Raw genomic sequence first — 21,842 nt, forward strand, 5'->3', positions numbered from 1 at the left:
GTGAATGAACAGAACACCACTTCAACTGGGTTTCTGACAGAAAAAGTCCATTTGTTGTTGTCTTGTACAAGTTTCTGTTTAATGGTAACTTTTTAAAGGCAAATAATTGAGAAGAAATTTGACTCTCAAGCCCCGTGAATTGTGAAGCAGGAGAACAGACAGGTCATGACAATATAAGAAAATGATCTCTCACACAATTGCAAATGCAGGTTTATATTCTCTCCTTTTAATGGTTTTCCTGGAGACTTCACAGCTCATTGTACGAAGCAATCTTAGTTCTTTAAGGCTTTAAACTTGTAGATTTAGAAAAATAATTTCTTTTTAAATGAAATTCCCGCTGGGCAGAACGGAGCTTCTAGGATTGTGTTTTGAAACTGCTTGTGACTGTAAAGAGAGCTGCAGTTAATTTATTTCAGCTTGGACTATAGTCAATCAGGAGGAGATAATAATGATCAAAGCCTGAGATCTTGCATAGATGAAAAGAGGATATAATTTAATGCACGTCAGCTCTAATTTAACACTTTTGATCAGAGCATCAAATGTTCCTTTAGTGACATTTCATTTTCTCAGCCTGTTTGAGGATGGTAGTAGGTACGATCCCTGCTGCTGCTGACTTAAGCTCACACCTTTCTCCTAACCTGCCCCTGCTAGCATGCTGTCTTTACGAATGACCTCTGTTGTCAACTCTGATTAAAGGAAACCTTCACTGACATGATTAAGAATCTCCCAGCCACGTACTTGCTGATACAAGTTTTCCCAGTAAGGGACTGGGTGTGTGGGTGTGGGGAGGTTACACTGCACCTAAGCCAGTTCTGGGTCACTCTGCAGCTGCTTTCAAAAGAAATGTAAAGATACAGGAAATCCAAACACAGATATCAAATGTATCATCTCGTTTGGCCATGACCTTCAGGAGCTGAGATGCTTTTGGGATTCTCCTACTGTACTTTGTTTCAGGATGGGGAGAAGCCATTGCAACTACAAAAAAAATTGAGCCCAAACACATAAACACATGAAGCTGCCTGATACTGAATCTGACCCTTGGTCCATCGAAGTCAGTATTGTCTGCTCAGACCGGCAGCGGCTCTCCAGGGTCTCAGGCAGAGGTCTTTCACATTACCTACTTACCTAGTCCGTAGCCAGTATGGTGTAGTGGTTAAGAGTGGTGGTTTGGAGCAGTGGACTTTGACCAAGTTTGATTCCCCTCTCCTCCACATGAGCAGTGGAGGCTAATCTGGTGAACTGGATTTGTTTCCCCACTCCTACACACGAAGCCAGCTGGGTGACCTTGGGCAAGTTACAGCTCTGTTAGAGCTCTTTCAGCCTCACCTACCTCACAGGGTGTCTGTTGCAGGGAGTGGGAGGGAAGGTGATTGTAAGCTGGTTTGAGTCTCCCTTAAGTGGTAGAGAAAGTTGGCATATAAAAACCAACTCTTCTTCTTCTTAACTGGAGATGCCAGGGATTGAACCAAGGAACTTCTGCATGCCAAGCAGAGGCTCTACCACTGAGCCACAGCCCCTCCCTGTTCCCAAAGAGTTTGTTTCCTTCTATTTTAGGTTACTATTTTCGGTATCTATAGTGTCATTTTCAAAGTGCTCTACATATCCAGGCAGGTGGAGAGTATGGTACAGAGGAAACAGTGAAGACCGCAGGTTCTTTGGGCCCTAGCTGGCACTTGGCAACTCCTGGTACTGGTGTTGAGGTTCTAGGGAAAGAACCTTGTATGGTTCTAGTTATTCCTACAAAATAGCCTGTGACAGGGACAGAATGGTAATCATTTCCTAACTGCTTCTTTGACACGACAACTAGTACAACGGGGAAAGGGCTATGCTGGAACTCCCTTCCCTGACTGTGGAAACCTAGCATGTCAGGAAATGCTGATGTAATTCTGACACCTACATCCTGAAGGGAATAGTGTCCTTTGGCTCTGAATCTTCCTGGAAGATAATATTCCTCTTTCCATCTCAAAAGCAACAGGCTTTAGCTAACATAATCTACAATCGTGCTAGCTTCGTTGGCTCCCTTAGATGCTATCTTCTACCATTATTCTACACTGAACAGTTAATTGTTGTAGCTGGAAACAATGTGCCAAGTCCTTTTTCACCTCAACTTGCACAGAGCCCTGCTGAGCCACTGTAGTCACATTTATTTCAATAGAGATTGCATAAGAACCCAAACTAGGGCACTGTGGTTTTTGAAAAGCGTAAGGGATGACACCAAACCCCTGCTATGGAGGAAATGGCACGCAGCATTACTTTTATTTTCAACAATCCACACGGCGGGGGGAAACTTTTAGAGACCAGGAGCTGCCTGCCCATTATATATGATTTCAAATGTTTCCTTGAGCACTGGCCTCTGAAGTATTCTCTCTGTCTCTGCATATCATGGCTTTGACGTTGCTCTTCTTGATGAACTCTGCTTCTGCCAGAGCACTCTGTGTCTTCAGAGCTGCCTGCGTGCAATCACAGGAATGCTTTTCGCCATCCTGCTCCTCATCTTGCTGCTATTGATCCGCTGTTCTTACGTTTGCTCCTCTCCAGTTACCCAAAGCAAAGCTGCCAACAAATTGGCCAGAATGACCAGCATCGAACGGGTCGCCATGGAGGCGCGTTGCTTTTCCACGCTGTTGACTTTGTTCTGAAGAAGAAAGCGAGAGTTCAACATTCACCCTGCAAGCAGAGAGATAACCAGCCCTCAAGGCCAGTCATCCTTGAAATCACCACAATTGATTTTATGTAGCTTACTGTCAAAAGCTACGTGATGATCCCAAGGCATGATCTTTTGTGGCTGGCTCTCCAAAACATGTTTCTTTAAATAACCTTGCTGGATAGTACTACTGAGCTTTTTGACATGACTGACATATTGATCATAAGTGACATAAGGAACGAGCCGCAGAGATTATTACTTCCTTCTTTTAGGAGATATAACAAGAATTGCCAGACACGGAGCAAGTGAGGGATACCCTCTCTCAGGTAGATGGTTACCCTTTTTGCCTATTTTGCATATGATAATCATAAAGAACACAGAACGCATTCTGTTATATCTGGTGGGTCTCATGCGATCATGTATCGACGCTATAAAGCATATACAATCCGACATAAATGCAATCCTACATAAACTCATGGAAGATAGATTAATCAAATGGAAATGCCATGCTCAGAGGCAGTATCCCCCTGGATGGTATCAGGTAAGAGAGCAACAAAATTTTTGGCCTTTCCTGTCCCTGCATGTCGGTCTTCCAGAGCATCTGCTTAGCTACTGTGGGAAACAGGATGCTAAGGTTAGATGAACTTTGGATTTAATTCATCAGGATTCACCTTATGTTCTTCATAACATGTATCCTGTGTGTGACTCTGAATTTTACATAGTATAACAAAATGCAAATACATGACACATGTGTTGTAGCCTCTGCCAGAGGCGGATCTACTGTGAAGCTAATGAAGCTTAAGCTTCAGGGCCCCCAATCCCAGAGGGATTGAAGCAACTTTTTTTAATGTGAATTTCTCAACAAAATCGATGGAGTTTTTTAGCAATAGAATCATAAGCCAATGGGTTGGAGTACTTAATACTGACTTTAGAATATGCTCTAATGCACCATTTCACATGGCCTGAAAATGTCCCTATAATTGGTCAAATTTCAAAATTTTGTCAGGGGCTTGCAGCACTTGAACCCCCAGCTGTAAGGGCTCACTGAGCTCACCAGAATCTATTCATAGCCTACATTTTGGCAGCTGGATCCTCGAATCCTTTGTTGATGCACGGCTTAATAGTTCTATAGTTTTACTCCATCACTGTATGGCCCATTTTCAAGGACTCCATCCCACCACTCTGTTCTCCACCATTTGGCCCTTTGGACCTTTCTGGATATTGCCCTGTTGTTGCTGGTTACGAAAGGCCCCCCATAACAGTTCAAGCTTCAGGGCCCCAAAAATGTAGGTCCACCTAAAGGGATAACTGTAGGTCTCACTGCCTCTGCAGTGAGATTTGTGCATCTCCTTTGTAAGCAGATGTGTGTGGACCTCCGATATTTCCCTACAGGGCAGATGCCCAAATTCCCTCTCTGGGTGTTACAGCAATGTGCAGAAAAATGTGGTGGCATGAAAGAATAATGCATTACTTTTTATAACATTTAAAATGGTCAAAGCCACCATCTCTTATGTGGAAAAAAAAGCATAAGCATTGGGATTTTAATCACGAAGTATTTGTGGGTTATGAAATTGTGCCACCCTAATACTTCAAATAATACTGTTATCTGTACAATGCTTCGCAATATGGAATCCCTCACGGGCCGGTGGCCAGCTCTGAAGGAGGGACCTCCTGTTGATAGAGCTAGAAAGCCTGCCCATTTCACCTGGGAGACATGACAGGAGGAATCTTCTGAGCAAGGATCTTCTGCAAGCAACTCGACTGACTGGCTTCTCTCCTTGGGAGAAAATGCGCAGTCGCTTTAGCCTCCTTTCTTCCCTGTTCCAGCATGAACGTGCGTTCGATCCTGGCTGAATCCTGGCTGGAACAGGAAAGAAAGGAGGCTAAAGCGACCGTGCGTTTTCGCCCCTTGTTTCCCCAGCTGCTGTTTTTATTGACTGCTTCTGCCTTACTTGCTTCCTTTGCAATTTGCACCCTTTTCTGGGATCGTTCTTCTTTCAGCAAACATCTCAGTACTCTCATTTCTGGATTGTCTGTCTGTCTCTAGATCTAGAGTTTTGCATCCTGACAACCGCCTGTCTCCCTTTGTTGCTTCATAGGGTGAATCCTGATGTACAAAGATTGACCAGTGAGTCCGTTGTGGGCCTGCTTATTTTTGGATGGAGGTATACACTTCAAAACTGACTCGTGAGCAAATGTTTCTTCCAGTTTCCAGGAGAAGCTGGCTGTGCAGAATGCTGACTGGCTGACCCTTCTGATAATCATAAGGCCATGCCTCACCTTCACACAAAGTAATGCTTCATGTTTAGAAGAAGAAAAAGAGCCTTGAAGTGCCTTTTTAGAAAAATGGTAAATCAGCATTTAAATTAGTAAACTTGCTCAGTGCTTGGGGTGGTGGTGGTGGTGGTTAAAAAGCCAAAAGCCTTTCTGAAGCAGGGGAGGGAGGGTCAAAAATCCACCTGAAGTTGGAGTTGGGTACATGTATGAGTAGAAAAATGATGATCGGAGAAGGAAACCCTGCTCTGTGCACGAGGGCTATCATCTACGTTGGAGGAACATGTTCCTGTTTTCTCCCAGAAATAAGTAGGTTCCAGCTCTTGCATCTCTCCTTTCAGGAATTATCAACTGCTTGTTCATTAAAGTATCCTAGCTTGAATTAATGTGAATTAATAACACTATTTCTTATACAGAACATCATGTAAGCATTCCAAACCTTGTCTCAGACTCAAAATGCCAGTCATCCAGCAGCAGGGCAGCTAGCAAGTTATTAGGAGCCAAAGAAAACAGAATATTTTCTCTACCTTTAAATAAAGATTTGAGCATGTTCATGCACGTCCTTATCAGTGCTCAAGTAAATCCCTACCCTTTCACCTAAGGATAGCCTTTATCACTGTAAATACACTTGCTTCAGAAAGCAAGATGAAGCAGTAGGAAATGCATTGCTGGAGGCATTGTCCTTCGATTTTTGCACTTTGCCTTCCTCTGTCCTTAGAATACGCACACTTGATTGCAGAAAAAGAACTGGAATTACACTAAATTCTAGTGGTAAGAAGGACTTTGGGCGAAAACGCATGGTTGCTTTAGCCTTCTTTATTCCGTTTCAGCCAGGATCGAACACATGCATTTTGCCTAACGTGCATTCGATCCTGGCTAAATCCTGGCTGAAACAGGGAATAAAGGAGGCTAAAGCGACGCGTTTTCGCCCTTTGTCTGTTGAATGGGGGGGGGGGCACCTTTGGATCCAGCCTGTTGGCATCCTCATGTGTATCTCAGCCTTTCTCCAAAGTACTCAGGATGGCACACCTTGGCTCCCCCAATTCTGATACCTTGAATAGCTAGGACTGCATTTGTGAGTATACATTGTCTTCTCATAGCTCAAGGCAGTTGGAAAAAAATAGCTAAATAAATAAATGACTGGATGACCTGATGAAATGCAATGAGAAACTAACACAGCAATCAAAAGCTGCTTGTGTGTGTGTGTGTGTGTGTATAACTAGCAAACTAAAAAAGTCTTAGTCTTTTCAGCTCTTGTAAAAAAATCATAATTTGATACCTGCATTTTGTATCGAGAGTACCTTTCAATAATACCAACGTCCCTCACTTTTGGTCAAACGTCATTTGGCTGTACATGAGCTTAGTTCTTAGCAGCTTTCCAATTCTTTATACAGTGTCAACAATGAGCATGGTGCTTTATTGAGTACAAGGGGGATGATCCCTGCTCTAGGACCTTGCAATCTAAAATTGGATGACAGAAAGACAACAGGGAGGAAGGGGGAGGCTGGGCAAGAATATGTGTTCATTTTGTTCTATGTAGTTAGGCGTAGTTTCAGTAGGGAAACAAGAGGAAGGGGTTGTGTCGGAGTACTATAAAGCAACTTACAGGAGAAAAGGATTCTAAAAGTGCTTGTGGTCTACTCAGAAATTATATGACCGAAGCTTTTTCGTTGGCTCAGCATGGAACAGCCACTGTGCATTCTGCTCTGCCCCTTTTCCCATGGGCCATGTCACCATTTTAGCAGGGTCAGGATCCTCTCCCCAACCCGTTCACATCTCACTAGATAGACCTAAAAACATTTTAAACCAGCAATTTCAGAAACAGAATATATTTGTGGCCGTGGGCTGATTTCTAGGGTCTACATTTGACAGCAGAAATTACTATAGAGAATTAATGCATTAGTCAGAGAAAATATTTATTTACAAGAATGTAAAAATTATGTTACAACATTTGGAACAAAACCGTCATGAATGCTTACACAAGAACACAAAGGCAAGATTTTCAGTGCCTGAATGCAAACGAAGTACTGGCTTTAAGGGCTGCAGCAGTGTAGACAGATTATAATTTTTGTACTTCAGGGACAAATTTTCCCTCCACAAAGTAATTTTTAGACTAAATAGCTGTTACAGTACTTAATGCAAGGATATACTAATGTGAATATCTTGTATTGATCTGATTGTAAACAGAAAATATGACACAGTTATTCTCTGGAGCCATCCTGTCCCTGCGTACAGCACTCTGCATGCACCAGCAGTGGGCTGAATCAGTCCCCACATTTTTACATAGGTAAAAAGCTTCCTTTTATAGTAGCCACAATTGTTTCCACAGAGATTGGCTCACTCTACTGCAAATGCTATGATAATGGAGTACAAAAGCGAGAGCCCTAGCAAAATGGAGAAGCATTTACTTAGTATGCGCAAAATTCCAGATTCAATCCCTGGCCTCCTCAGTTAGAAAAGATCTCATGCAGGGCTGGGAAAGGCCTGAGCCAGAGATTTTTGGTGAGCCACTGATAAGTCAGGATAGACAATACAGAGCTAGATGAACAGATGACTGAAATCGGTATGTGGCAACTTTATCTATTGTTCATAGATGCTGATGACCGGGAGTTCTTTTTTTCCTGAATTAGGATATTCAGATTTGTTTTCCCCGTTAAGATTTTTCCGGTAATGGTAGAATAAAAGAGATTCTTTTGTGCATTTATAAACGTGCACATGTTTTGTATGAATAACTTGTGCAATCAGAAGCAGATCAGAAAACTAAATGGCTGAGGAGCAAGCTAGGCTGAAGGACCCCTGTGCTACTGGCAGAACTACTGGGACTTGATTCTCATTGCTCCTGGCTTGCCCACTAGGACCTTTGGCCAGTCCGCCCCTGTGGTGCAATCAACTTCCCAGCCTATTTGTGAACAGCAGAGGTACTTTGTGCTGTGGGTTGCAGGTCTGTTAGTGTGTGTGATTCATGCAGAATGCTTGTACCAATGACTCACTGGAAATAATTATTCTGTATTGGAAAATTGTAAGTGATAATTGTGAACAGCTGCCAGTGAATGATGTAAGAAGAAGGTACTCTTAAGCAGTATTGCTATCAAGAGTGACTTTGTATTCAGTTGTTCACGAATTCCTTCCTATATGTGATCTGTTTTAAAATGTACTGGGTTGGAGTCAACAGTTCTTGCCCAATAAAAATACAAACTTTGGTTAGAGGAAAGACTGTTTCCTCCAGTGTAGAGTTTCTTCCAATACTCTCTTAGCAGAATGGAACAGCTGGATCCAACCCACTATATCGGTAGCATTTTGGTCCATCTTCTCTGGTATGAATCATAATCGAACCAGGCTAGTATTAAGGAAAAAAGGGGGACTTGACTAAACAGGTCCCCCCATCGTGCGCTTACCAGGGCAGGATGCAAGAAAGGGGGAGAGGTCTTTGCCGGGCTGGGTTGCCGCCCGTCGCCGTCTCGCGAGGCCACGCTTGTCTCGCAGTTTCTCCCCTTCCCTTCCCAGTGGTCAGGCGGGGCATCCTGACATCACCCCTCCCCGCTCCTATTTAAAACCGGTGCAGCCCAGCAGCCGTCCCTTTTACTGTGGGATGGCAAGGTTACCCGCCCACCCTCCCTATGTTCTGTTGTTATGTTGTTTGATTTCCTTTTGTCACAGTTTGTTCTGGCGGGTTTTGCATGGGGTCTGATCCAAGAAGGGAAGATGTGCTTTTCCTTCCCGTTTGTGGGGACCCCCATAAGGGGTCTTGGGATGGAGTACAACAGCGTTGCCCAGCTCGGGGGCCTGTATTGGGGGCTCCAATCCCAGGTAGCGTTGGCTCCACACAGAGATGCCCGTCCCGGTGGGGCCACCTAAGCGCTGCTCTGGTCTGTGCCCACAGGTGGTTGGGCTGTTTATCGATGCTTTCGATATATATTGGGTTACAAGGTGGTGACCCGATATCTTAGATCCGCCCCCATGGTTTTCCACCAATGCTCCATCCTGTTGTGATCAATAAAAACTGTGGCCATTTGTTTCCCAAAGAGTACAGTGTATGTGTGTTTATTGGATGTTACTTCTCCTTCCCCTTTCCTTGGAGCCGCTTGCCCATGGGTCCACAATGAAAACCAAAACAATCTGTACATTTTATTCTCAGAACTGTCAAGTTACAGGCACTTTCCCTGGACTGAGTAACAGCCACATCAATTGGACGTAGGTGTATATTTGACTACTTGCCGGAAGAAACATTCAGAAGATTTGTGTTTGTGGGGAGGGGGGAGAGTTTATTCAGAATGAGTTACTGTGCTTTATCAGGAACAATCCCAGTTTCAAAATTCATTATGAAAGGACTTGGAACGCTCAGGAATGAATTAAGCATTATTCTGGGATATGTGATGTATAAAAGCAGCCCTAGAAGGGACTCTTTGGATGGCAACAGTACTAAGACAGTAAGTGTTAACCCCTCTGAATAGAAATTGTCACCCTCCCATTAGCCCTGGTAGGCAAAAAGATATGGTATTGTGTCTCTCTCCCCCCCACACATATACCAGTACTAAAAACAGCTCAGGATGTGTGCCTGTGATTACCAAAGGACAAACAAAAATGTTGGGGGGGGGGAGATTAAATCCCCTACATCAGCACTGCGGCCCTGATCCTAATAGAACTCCTTGTGGTTGCTTTTCAAGGATGAAGCACACATCGGGGGATCTGATCACAGCCCTCAGGAATGAGACACTGTTATGCAATTACTGTGGAGAAAACATGGTGGACAGTCTAAGGCCCCGTTTCGTGTTTGGGTATGGCATGGTGGCTGCTGTCAGGAACTCGATCTATCTCCCAGTTCAGTTAGCTGATTGTGTGAAGCAATGCACAGATGGTTTAAGGCCATCTTTAGCCCAAGGCCAAATGAAGTTTATAGGGAAAAGGAAGCCATTTCACACAAGAGGCTAACCTTATGGAGGTACCTACATAGCTCAAGACTCAGCCACAACCGTACCTCCCAGTAATGACAATATGCAAAATGCAGGTTATAGAGAAAATAACAAATCAAACATGATGTAAACTATTCAATATGGCAAACTCATGGAGGTATCAAGAGATTTGTCTTTTTGAATCATGGTAATCCTTGGCATCCAGAAAGTGCTTATCCAAAGCTACAATGGGGTAACAAGAGGGATGGAATTATAGTAGGGAAAAGTCTGAGGGTGCAAGTTTGGAGTCATTAAAATCAAGATTACTCTTTCCATTGATTTCAAGAGGATATGCATTATGCACATAGTCAAATCTAGCCATTTACAAATTGTAGCCATTGCAGTGTAAGTCATACACTGAAATAAATGCAACATGAAACATTATTTTGCCTTTCCTTTATGACCTCCAGTTAATAAATGGATTTAGTTTAAAACATAAATATAAATAAATAAAATAGTTAAAATACTACTTCAACGTATTGGATCATAAATCTTTGATGATCTTGTTTCTGTTATGCTGTAAACATTTAAGTGCAATATCACCTGACTTTAAATATGATGAACCGTAAAACATGCTAATCATAAAAATAGCTTTTACAAATATACATTTGTATACAGTGTCTCCTTCACTTTTTAAATATGTCCTTCATATTATCATACAATTCATTGGCCCTTCTGACATCAAAATTAAAAAAATAATACCAATAATTAGCCAGGAAAAACACATTTACAATCTAAACCATAAAAATCTGACAATTGTACAGCTTTAGAACATATAAGAAATGGAATTTCTAAGTTTTGAATGTAATCTCCATTTCAAGAAATAGATTCAGTTTTTCATAAAAATTGGGTCAAAGACAGCGAGGAACTGATGTTCACATTTCCACGTGGGGAATTTGCTGAATTCTCTTCTCAGTTTCCAAAGGGATTAGATGCAATTCTCAATTCATTTGATCTGTAGAAACTGTAAAATAAAATAAGTGTTTTAGCCTGAAAAGAGGAAACAGGTCAAACTGTATCCAGATGTAAAGAAAAACCAAACCTCTAAAACAAGCCTCTAAAACCTTCAGGCCCAGGTGGAAGACTTCATAGTTTGATATGAACAATAGCTTTTCAGGATGTCTGAATTGGATGAAAGACACAAATTACAGATGTCACAACAAACTATATTTTGTATTCACTCGGGAATCTTCTATGTGGACCCTGGGTACAAGGGAGGGAGGCGGCGGCATGTGACCCCAAGGGCTTTATAGGCTCTTTCTCATCAGCAACAAACAGAGATGTATTTGTGATGTCTGAATGCAGCCCATGGAGACAGGATCCTAGAAAGACTACCATGGGGGTGGCGTTAACAGTAAATATTCTCATAATTTACTACAGCCAGGTGACTTCAACATGCCAATAGCTATCTCTGCATAAAGGAAGAATGACATGTAGTTTCCATTGAGCTCATCTACAGAACAGCCCTAAATAAGGTACATCACACATGAAATGTCAATAAAACCAGAAACGCCTTTTAAATATATTTAAAATTTAATATTTATAGGATGGGCTACATATGCGACCACTGGGGAATCTGGATAGTAGGCTGGGATAACTGGAGTTTGGAAAGAGGCAGAAATTTTATCAATTTTGTCACTAAGAATTGCTCTTGAATACTATACTGTATCAAGAAGCAAGCTGCTTCCAACTCATGGCAACGCTATGAATCAAAATCATTCTTCACAAACTGGACTGAAAGGTTTGCAGTTGGAGACTGGTTATCATCAGTGTGGGACCTATCCCGTGGGGCTCCACAGGGCATAATCCAATTCCCTATACTGATGTCTTGCAGAACACTGTACTTTCCACTTTCAGTGACGTTCACCTAACCCTTGTAGACTCGGTGAAGACCCTCGGGGTTACACTGGACCCTGTATTACTGCTGGAAAAGCAAATTAGTGCAGCTGCAAAAAAAAACAAAACACTTTCTTCCAACTCAGCCTTGAACCTAAGTACTGTCCACTCAACGTGCCACACATTGAGTGTCTTTTAATTTTGTTCTAATTAATTGCCTGAACAACAAACATTCAAACAATTCATTACCAAAATATTGTCGAAGGCTTTCACGGTCAGAGTTCATTGGTTCTTGTAGGTTATCCGGGCTGTGTAACCGTGGTCTTGGAATTTTCTTTCCTGACGTTTCGCCAGCAACTGTCCTTCAGTGTTACTATTCTGAAGATGCCTGCCACAGTTGCTGGCGAAACGTCAGGAAAGAAAATTCCAAGACCACGGTTACACAGCCCGGATAACCTACAAGAACCAAATTCATTACCAACTTTATACTGTTTTCAAGGTAAAGCCTTGACACTCTTTAACTACTGAAATACCCCCAACAGCCACTTAACTGAAATATCTTTTCTGTGGAGTTCTAAAATGAGCTGAACGTCGGCACAGAGATCAGGTTCTTGAAATGGGAGTGTGCAAAGCTACATCAATGTAAAACCATAAAATTGGCAATCTAAGCAATTGTTGTTGAAGCGGAGTAACAGAACCATGGAGTCAAGAGCATCGATATTTTGTGCATTGTCAAGGTGAGGTCAAAAAGACAGAACAGCTGTATCCATGTTATTCTGGCCTTGTAAGCACGTATAAGTGCACACCAGTTCCAGGTAACTTTTAAATGATGCCTCTATCTGCCTCCCAATTTCCCTATTTTTAGTACAAATGCAAAGCCTGGATTATCTACATGTACATTTTTCCCCCACTCTCAATCTTCCTCTTGCACGGCAGACATTCTGACAAAGATTAAGTAGCTCTATAGAGCCTACAAGAATAAATCCAGTGTTGCTCTACCTGTACCTCCCAGCTATAAGTGACCCTTGGCTTTCTAGTCCTATCTTTACTTTTGCTTGATTGCTTTCCTCTGTTCTGTTAGAACAAAGAGAGTCTGAAATTTTATTTCAGTTATTGAAGATCTTTCCATAAACCTGTTAAGAGCACTAAAAAGCCTTATGGGGCTATGATTAGGAATTGGCATTGCTAACTATCAGGATTCAAGACACGGATGTTGCCCTTGTCATTCAAAAACTGGTGGTAATTCAGCAACCCCATAAGCAAAATGGTAATGGTATTTTATTTCAGCGTACGACTGTGCTCTCTGATTTGTTTGAAAAGGAATAGAATATCAAACATCTAAAAGCACTCAAAGCTCTATTATGGCCAGAATGACAGAGGTATGATTACCCCAAAATAATAGAAAAGAAATTTCATTTCAGTTGCGTCTGCTAAATTCTGTAAAACATATCGCTTGCTGTGTGGCGGCAGTGGTAATTTTTAAAGAATCTTCAAAATGACTGATTTCTGGGCGGGGGGCGGGAATCATATATTTTACAAATGATACCCTAACACAATGACGATGAAAACCAGCATGGTGTAGTGGTTAAGAGCGGTGGACTCTGATCTGGTGAACTGGATTTGTTTCCCCACTCCTCCATATGAAGCCAGATGGGTAACCTTGGGCTAGTCACACTCTCTCAGCCCCACCTACCTCACAGGGTGTCTGTTGTGGGGAGGGGGAGGGAAGGTGATTGTAAGCCAGTTTGATTCTTTTCTTCCTTCAGTGGCAGAGAAAGTCGGCATATAAAAACCAACTCCTCCTCCTCCTCCTTCTTTTTCCATTCTGGCAAGCCATTTGGTTTCCATGTGATGCCTCCTTGTAGGTGTTTAAAGCAGAGGTTGGATTATTATTTGTCAGGGATGCTTTGGTTCATCCTGCATGGTGCCCGGGGTTGGACTGGATGGTCTTTAGGTCCCTTCCAATTTTTCAGTTCTATGATTCTATGATTCATTGTAAAGAAAATCATTACCCCCCCAAGCAAGATTGACATCATCATCGAAAACGGTTAACACCTGAAAAAATATATGTTTGTAGTCACAACTCCTGTCAAAACAAAACAAAATATTATTATTTCATTTTGCCATTTTCCCTATGGGAAAATGGCTTATTTCTATCTGCAATAATTTTCCTGGGCTATAACTTTTTATATAACTGTTCCCGAGAGAAGAATTATACAGTTGCCATTCCTTGTTGCAAGATGGTTTTCGAAAGTATCTGCGATGGAAAAGTTTGTATTGTAGCTTTAGCTGTCATAAGGCTTAGATAAGTGTGCTTGTGAATTCATTCTTGATGGGAATTCTCTCTGGAATATGTTGTTTCAATCCAAACTGGCCATGCCAAGGAACAGAGTATAATGTATGTTATTTTTGTTCATGTTCTGTTACTATGTTACAATTTCAGTTTTTTTGTTTTTTTAGAGGGAGCATGCCTTGGGTGTGTGTGTGTTACGTGCAGTCGCTTCCGAGTCATGGCGACACTATGAATCAATGTCCTCCAAAATGTCCTACCTTTGACAGCCTTGCTCAGGTCTTGCAAACTGAGGGCTGTGGCTTCCTTTATTGAGTAGAACAGCTTTGGACTTTCCTTTTGCATCCTTGGGTATGCACCTGGATATACATTTTTAGTTAAGAATTTTTATCTTCCCTTTCTTGGTGTACATAGCAACTCAAGGCAAGCTTATAGTGTAGGCCTAAACTAGCAGACAGGACATTACTCCAAACTTCCTCCAAATGATGACATCAGCAACACGCCATCACATCCTACCCATGAATCACACATGACCCAGCTTAGCGCCCATCTAAATAAGATGGTCTATCTCTGTGGAACGGTACAAGGTAGAAGCTCCACTGTGAATGGTGACTCAAGGTGGTGTCTATACAACACCAGGTGAAAGTGGAAAACAAAAACAATTTATTTATTTCCCTCAGCCTCTTTCCACAGGGGACTTGGGGCGGCTCTTACAACATTTAAAAATACATGTAAAATACAATAAATACAAATAAAATGGAAGTAAAAGCAATAAATAGAACAATAAAACCAATTGTTCTATTTATTGTATATCCATTTCTTGGATAAGTATATCCATTTCTTGGGTAAGTATATCCATTTCTTGGATCTATACCTGCAATTGGATATCCTAAAGGAACTGGTTATCTTTGAAATCCAGAAGAGGACTTTTGCCTCCTGATTTACACCAAAAAATTACTTCATACTTACCTTGTATCTTTGTATATATTTAGCAACTTAGTAGTTAAGATTTCATGTTGCACACTTGTTTTGTCTTTTCTATCCTTGTCACCTATTACATATTTGCTACTTTGTATCCTGTCTATGTGCGTTTTTGTACCATTTCTCCCGTGCTAACCTCCAGGTAGTAGCTGGAGATCTCCTGCTATTACAACTGATCTCCAGCCGATAGAGATCAGTTCACCTGGAGAAAATGGCCGCTTTGGCAATTGGACTCTATGGCATTGAAGTCCGTCCCCTCCCCAAACCCTGCCCTCCTCAGGCTCCTCCCTCAAAAGCTCCCGCTGGTGGCGAAGAGGGACCTGGCAACCCTATCCTTACAGCTTCCATGGCTATGGACCCCAGCTGTTTAAGTTCCATCAAAAGGGCCATCTAAATATGACAGCCTTGCTTTGTCTGCGGAACTGCACCAGAACTGTATCAAGACAGGAGCAATATGTGCCCACTGTATTCTGCCACTGTATTCTTTACTAACCGAAGTTCCCCATCAGTTTCAAGGGATATGTAGAAGTACAGATTGCTCAGCGTAAACCCTGTTCACATGTTACAGTGAATGCATTCATCCTGCTTTCACGTATGTACATATGTTTGTAAGAAAAGGCCAGCACACATTTACTTCATGAATGAAATCAGGACCAGGACCTGGACAAATGTGGAGCTTGTATCATACATTCAGCTGTATAGTCTGTCAAATGAGAATTACTCAATGAACATACAAAGAATAATCAAGTGTCTGCTGAACACAGACTGTATGTGTGTTCACTATAACCTGTGAACAGGACTATAGCGTTCCAAAAGGTAAAGGTAAAGGTCCCCTGTGCAAGCACCGGGTCATTCCTGACCCATGGGGTGACGTCACATCCTGACGTTTACTAGGCAGACTTTGTTTATGGGGTGGTTTGCCAGTGCCTTCCCCAGTCATCTTCCCTTTACCCCCAGCAAGCTGGTTACTCATTTGACCGACCTCAGAAGGATGGAAGGCTGAGTCAACCTTGAGCCGGCTACCTGAAACCAACTTCCATTGGGATCGAACTCAGGACTGCAGTACTGCAGCTTACCACTCTGCACCATAGGGCTCCTCATAGCATTCTATGCAAGGAAAATGCCAGTTCCACAGCTTTGTGTTTATAAACACCTAGGATAGTAGGTTAAAAGGTCCCAGAGCTTTAAGAACAGGAAGTAAAAAATGAACGTCCCTAGAGAGATGGACTATAAATCAAAGGGAGGAAGGCAGGAGGGAAGGCAGGCCTTGCTTTCATGATATAGGTTCCATGCTGGAAAACCATTTTCAAGGACAGTGTTTTCTAATGGCACTATAAGACACATGAAAAATCGAATACAGAGCGGATGGGTTACCTTGAAAGAGCTGACTGTGTCAGACATCCAAGGTGCATTGGAAGTCAGTGGAGGATAAGAAAGGGAGAAAAGCAGTTGCAGCAATGAGGGAACAATATAGAATTGAGCTGTTTTCAAAACAGTCAGTATGGTAAAGGCCGTAGGAATTGATTTTCTACTTTAAGTTTACATAAGACAAATGACTATTTGATTGTGATGGAGTGAAAACGTACTGCTCTGAAAGATCAAGAAAGGATTACTAACCCACTGGGGGAACAGTAATATTAAAGCTGAACCTGTTTTCAGCTGCCCATGTGAAATAGTTTTCCTTAGGATTTCTTCCCACGAATACTGATTTGCCTGCACATGACAGGTCATGGCAGCAGCATCAATTTTGTTCTTGGTAATTCTTTCCTTTAGAAAAATAAATTACAAAGTGAAATGATGGATCAAGAGATATTTAAAGCATATCAATTATCTGGAGTCATCAAATGCATGGGTGCTTACTCTGAGTTCTTGGAGTCTCTTTCCTATTACAAGGGTCATTGTGACCCCTTTTCCCTCTCTTCCCCTCAACCCACCTTTTTCTTTGAGTTCATTACCTTGCAGCAGAGCTCTTTTCATCTGGACATCAATGAAACATGCAAACCTTCCATAGCGGAGACTCATCCAGAAATGGTGAACCATAGATGTTCACTATTGATAATGAAGAACTCATTACAATATCATTGATCCTCTACAGGTCAGCTGCCCCTGTATGTATATTGCCCCTGGTTACTTTCAAGCAGAGGTTTACAATGGAGAGTAATTGGAGGGTTGTCTCAGAGAAGATGGTGTATCATTTCCAGAACAGTTTCAGAGTTCAGCCTGCCTCTCAAGGCATCTGAAACACCTCCCTAGATTTCTTTCTCAGCATTTATATAAGTCTTTCCATGTTTAAAGCATGTCACGTACACAGTCTTGTTGATTACCCCTACATTTCAAACAGGGAGGCATTAAGGCTGAAAGAGAGTATTTAAGGCTCCACTGTGAATTCATGGCAGAAGAGAGATTTGTACTGGGTACCTCTTGGTCCAAGCTTGAATTGAGAAGACACACCAGGGTGGCTCTATAATGAGACTAGGTAAGTAAGTGGCCTTGAATGGTGGATTGTGGGGGAACAGCCTATGCCTCATTCCCTGCCCCTGCCCAAGAGAAGGAGGAGAAGAGTTGGGTTTTTTTTGCCGGCTTTCTCCATCACTTAAGGGTGAATCAAACCAGCTTACAATTACCTTCCCTTCTCCTCCCCACAACAGACTCCCTGTGAGGTAGGTGGGGCTGAAAAAGCTCCAACAGAACTGTGACCAAGGTCACTCAGCTGGCTTCTTGTGTAGGTACAGGGAAACCAACCCAGTTCACCATATTAGAATCCACCGCTCATGTGGAGGAGTGGTGAATCAACCCGGTTCTCCAGATTAGAGTCCACCACTCCTAACCACCACTTTTAATCACTACACTACTTCTGCCTCCTTCCTTATAAGCTCCCATTACTAGCAGACTTTGTCTCATGTAACAATCATATATATCAGAGCCAGCCTCCCCTTAGGCTATCTAGTTAAGACCATAAGAGTTACCTTGCTGGACTAAAGGTGCAACTTTCTCTGTCTAACACCAGCTGGCAAAATGCCTTCGGAAACTCCCAAGAAGGCACAGCCTACTCCTGTTTTTGAGAAGCTCCATTTAGCTTTTAGGGTTAACAACTGTCATAGTGTTACAGACTTTGACAGATGGGATCATATGAAAATTGTATTTTGTGTATTCTTGGTTTCTGTTCTAGAAAGATCTTTCTTGTCTGTTAATGGCTCCATTGTCTGGATTTAAGTATCCACAGATTAGGCCATGATGAGAGTTAGATATATTGATTGGAGCTAGTAGAATCTTGTGATACTGAGCTCTAGAACATAAAGATCAATCCTATGCAGAGTTACTCCAGTCTAAACCCATTAATTTCGACGGGCTTAGACTGGAGAAACTCTACAACTGAACTGAAATGTGTATTATGCGAAGCAGCTTTCTTTGGGTTGCCCTGAATTTATTTCCAGCCGGATATTTGGTTAAATGTTTCTAGTTTCACAAGAAAGGGAATAAACAGTTGAATCAAGTATCCAAAGACTGCAATCCTCTATCCTATGATCAGGTTTAGAATTCTTATAATTGGGACCTGAGGTGGTCTATTCTTGGTTCACTCTTATTTGCTTTGGACCTCTTTTAAGATATCTGTTTATTTATCCTTGAGTCAACCCCAGTTGTATAGATCAGTGGTTAGAGTGCCGGAATAGTATCGGGGTGCCCAGCTTTAAATGCCCACTCTGCAGTGGAAGCTTGCTGGGCGACCTTGGGACACTAACACATTCTCAGCGTAACTAACCACAGTTGTGAGGATAAAATGGAATTGTTGTGAGGATAAAATGGAGAAGGGGAAAATGATGTTGTAAACTGCTTTGGGTTCCCACTGGGGTGAAAAAAAGGATATAAATATCTAAATAAATAAGTATAGCCTCAGTGTCTCAAGCTGTACCTTGTGCTAGATAAGCTAGAACATTATTTCAGGAAAAAGGGAGAATCCACCTAACCAGCAGAGCCTGCTGTCTAGCAGCTGAACTGGGGCTGGTCAATGACATAATATCAGTTTGGTCATTGTGCTGGCATCCAGAATCCTGACCATAACTAATGAGAGGATGGGACGGCAACTCACACAGATTGGGATCTTAGTTTGCAGATTGATGTATGAAAGAATGACATGCAATCTCATTTCATCATTCCGTCTGTTTTCAAAAGTGTGAATTATGGAACATTCATAGAAATAAATTGCTATGCTTACGGTTCTAATAGAAAGAAACCGAGCAAAGTAAATGCTCCCATCTGGCTGTGCTCATTGCAAATCAGAATACAGGGAATCGGGTGCAAAGTAAATCCTATTAGAGCAGTGAGAACACAGTTAAATCCAGCACAATACTCTGTCCCTGAGCAATTGACAGCCAAAACGAATGGGCTGAGGACAAAAGACCTCCCAGCCACTCATCTATACAAAATAGGAACAATAAACTGGTTGACTGTGATGTGGCAAATATTAAGCACAATAAGAGGAGCACATCACGATGTTTTGCAATTTCTGGTTTAATGATGTGCTTTTATTACTTTTTTGCAGTCACACATTATTAGGTTCACTCCCGCTTTAGAAGGCGCAACACATCAGTATTTATCAAATGTGCTTCTGTGCTAATGAGTTTTGCTCAAGTAAATAGCTTTCATTGATATTTATCAAGTAAGCATACTTTTAACCTCTACGAGTCGTTCTCAAACTATGAGACAGGACCCCTTGGAGCGGGCCGTGCACCTAAGGCATTATGGGTAAGCATGTGTGCAAAGTTCCAGGTTGGCATAGGAACTAGAGTTTAAGCCTTCCTTCTTCCAGCAGCCTGTGTTGCTTTAATTGACCCACATTGGACTTCTGGGGGCAGCTACACCCCCGCCCCCCTTTGGTTGGCAAGTTGGCTTAGCATCTTGATTTAAATAATTCCTTGTGAAAAAGGAATCAGAGGGTTGTTGATGGAGACCAGTAGTCACCATTTTGGAACTTGACCTGTGTGGTTGCACGAAGTTCTGCTTTATCCCCCATGTTACTTAACCTCTTTGTAAAGCCCATTGGAGAAATCATTCGTGGTGTCGGACCAGCTCGTCATCAAAATCCTGATGATACCTTGCTCTATATTTCTTTATCCAAATCACTTGGATTCTGTGGAAGTCATGAGCCACTGTGGTTAAACGGCTGAGGGTAAACAAGTGGAATCTGAATCCTGAGAAGTTGGAGGTGATGCTGGTTGGGAAGGCAGATATCTTGAAGGGCATCTTGAAGGGTATCCTACTTCTCAGATTTCATGAGGTCCTGCTGACTCTCACTGACACAGGGCCAAGTGACACTATATGTTTTTCAACAAGTTGGGTCCAGGTTTTTCAGATCCAATTCGCTTCACTCACAGCCACACAGCAGCAATGTGGAATGTTATTTTAAAAGTCTGCAGGGACCATGTGGGGGGGGGGGGCTGCCAGAGACTGGAGGGGGTGGCAAGGGGGCTTTTGGGGTCCTGTGCTGGAGAAGAATGAACTGAAGGGATTTGAAAAATGGGAGGGGAGACGTGAAGGGACAGAAGTGTGTGCATATGGGGTACATGTGAGCCCAAAGGAGAGAATATGTGAGAATGCTGGAAAGGAAATGGAGGAGGGGGAATGTGAGTCTAAAGAGGGGGACTGTGGAATGGGGTGAAACAGTTAAGGGAGGTGGTTTACTAGTGAAGGGAAGAGTTTTTAACTTGCTCCCTATGGACTTCTTAATTCACTATGCTGCATTTACAAGGCATGTGGGGAGCCCGAAAAAACAATTAGCAACATTTTGTTGCAGATTGCCTCTTGTTCCAACCTGATTTGGAAAGAAGGAAGCAAAGCAAAAACCACTGTTTTGGTCTAGTGGTAGTGACAGAAGTATGGTTTTGGAAGAGGCCACAGATGTCCTTTATCCAAGGTGTATACAACTGTGGAGAGCCAGCCTGGTGTAGTGGTTAAGGTGTTGAATTAGGATCTGGGAATCCCAGATTCAAATCCCTACTCTGCCATGGAAACTTGCTGCCTTGGGCCAGTCACACACTCTCAGCCCTGACTCTGGCTAGTATCTGGATGGGAGACCTCCAAGGAATACCAGGGGAGAAACGCGGAGGCAGGCAATGGCAAACAACCTCTGAACATCTCCTGCCTTGAAAACCCTACGGGATCACCATAAGTCAGCTGTGACTTGACGGCAAACCACCCTCCCCACCCAAAAAACCCCAACCTGCAAACGAGAACCTCTACACATTTATCCTTGGAACAAATTATTTGGGTTGGGCTGGAGTAAAAGATAAAGGAAACTCTGCTGCCTAAACAAGGGGGAATTCTATACCTTTGATGACAGAGTTGCTCTCCAGCATTCCTCCTTCCTGGCTTCAAAGAGAAATGGTCTACCTCATAGTTGAACTGGAATGGTCTACCTCATAGTTGAACTGGAACTGGAACAGTTTGCAACACAGCTTCAGAACGTGGTGAAAAATGCATGCAATATTTCTCTAAGCACGCCAAAAAGCCCACCTGCAAGTCTATGAGATTACATTGGTGGCAGGGAACAATATTTTGCTCTGCCACCACTGTATCACCTGAATCATATCCAATTTCATTTGGAGTTTGTTCTGCCTAAGCTCCAGCATCCTGGATGGTAAATCATCTGCTGCTCACTGTGACAACTCTGATCTATTCTTTGCTGATAAAAATCTCTCCAGTTCAGTCCAACCTGGATGCTGAGATTGATACTGAATCTAAATTGGATGTGTCAAATGCACCTACTTGTTGCAGTTACTTTCATTGAGTCAACTCTTGTGAAGATGTGAACGAAGTGCCATCCTAAGCAGGTCTACTTGGAATCCTACTCAAGTCTACTCAGTTGGACTTA

General features: G+C 42.5%; 1 protein-coding gene across 7 annotated transcripts in view; it reads right to left on the reverse strand.

Annotated features, from left to right (window-relative positions):
* Window positions 1–10,802: 10,802 nt before the first annotated feature.
* Window positions 10,803–21,842, reverse strand: part of RALYL (RALY RNA binding protein like) — a 313,989-nt gene continuing 302,949 nt past the window's right edge. For all 7 annotated transcript variants that reach the window (XM_056854029.1, XM_056854028.1, XM_056854025.1 and 4 more), the window contains one exon: window positions 10,803–10,831. In XM_056854029.1, coding sequence (XP_056710007.1) covers window positions 10,814–10,831 — 18 coding nt within the window. In that variant the 3' untranslated portion in view covers window positions 10,803–10,813. The remainder of the gene's footprint in view (window positions 10,832–21,842) is intronic.

This window comes from Euleptes europaea, chromosome 8 (genome assembly GCF_029931775.1).
Source record: "Euleptes europaea isolate rEulEur1 chromosome 8, rEulEur1.hap1, whole genome shotgun sequence".
NCBI classification, from domain to species: domain Eukaryota; kingdom Metazoa; phylum Chordata; class Lepidosauria; order Squamata; family Sphaerodactylidae; genus Euleptes; species Euleptes europaea.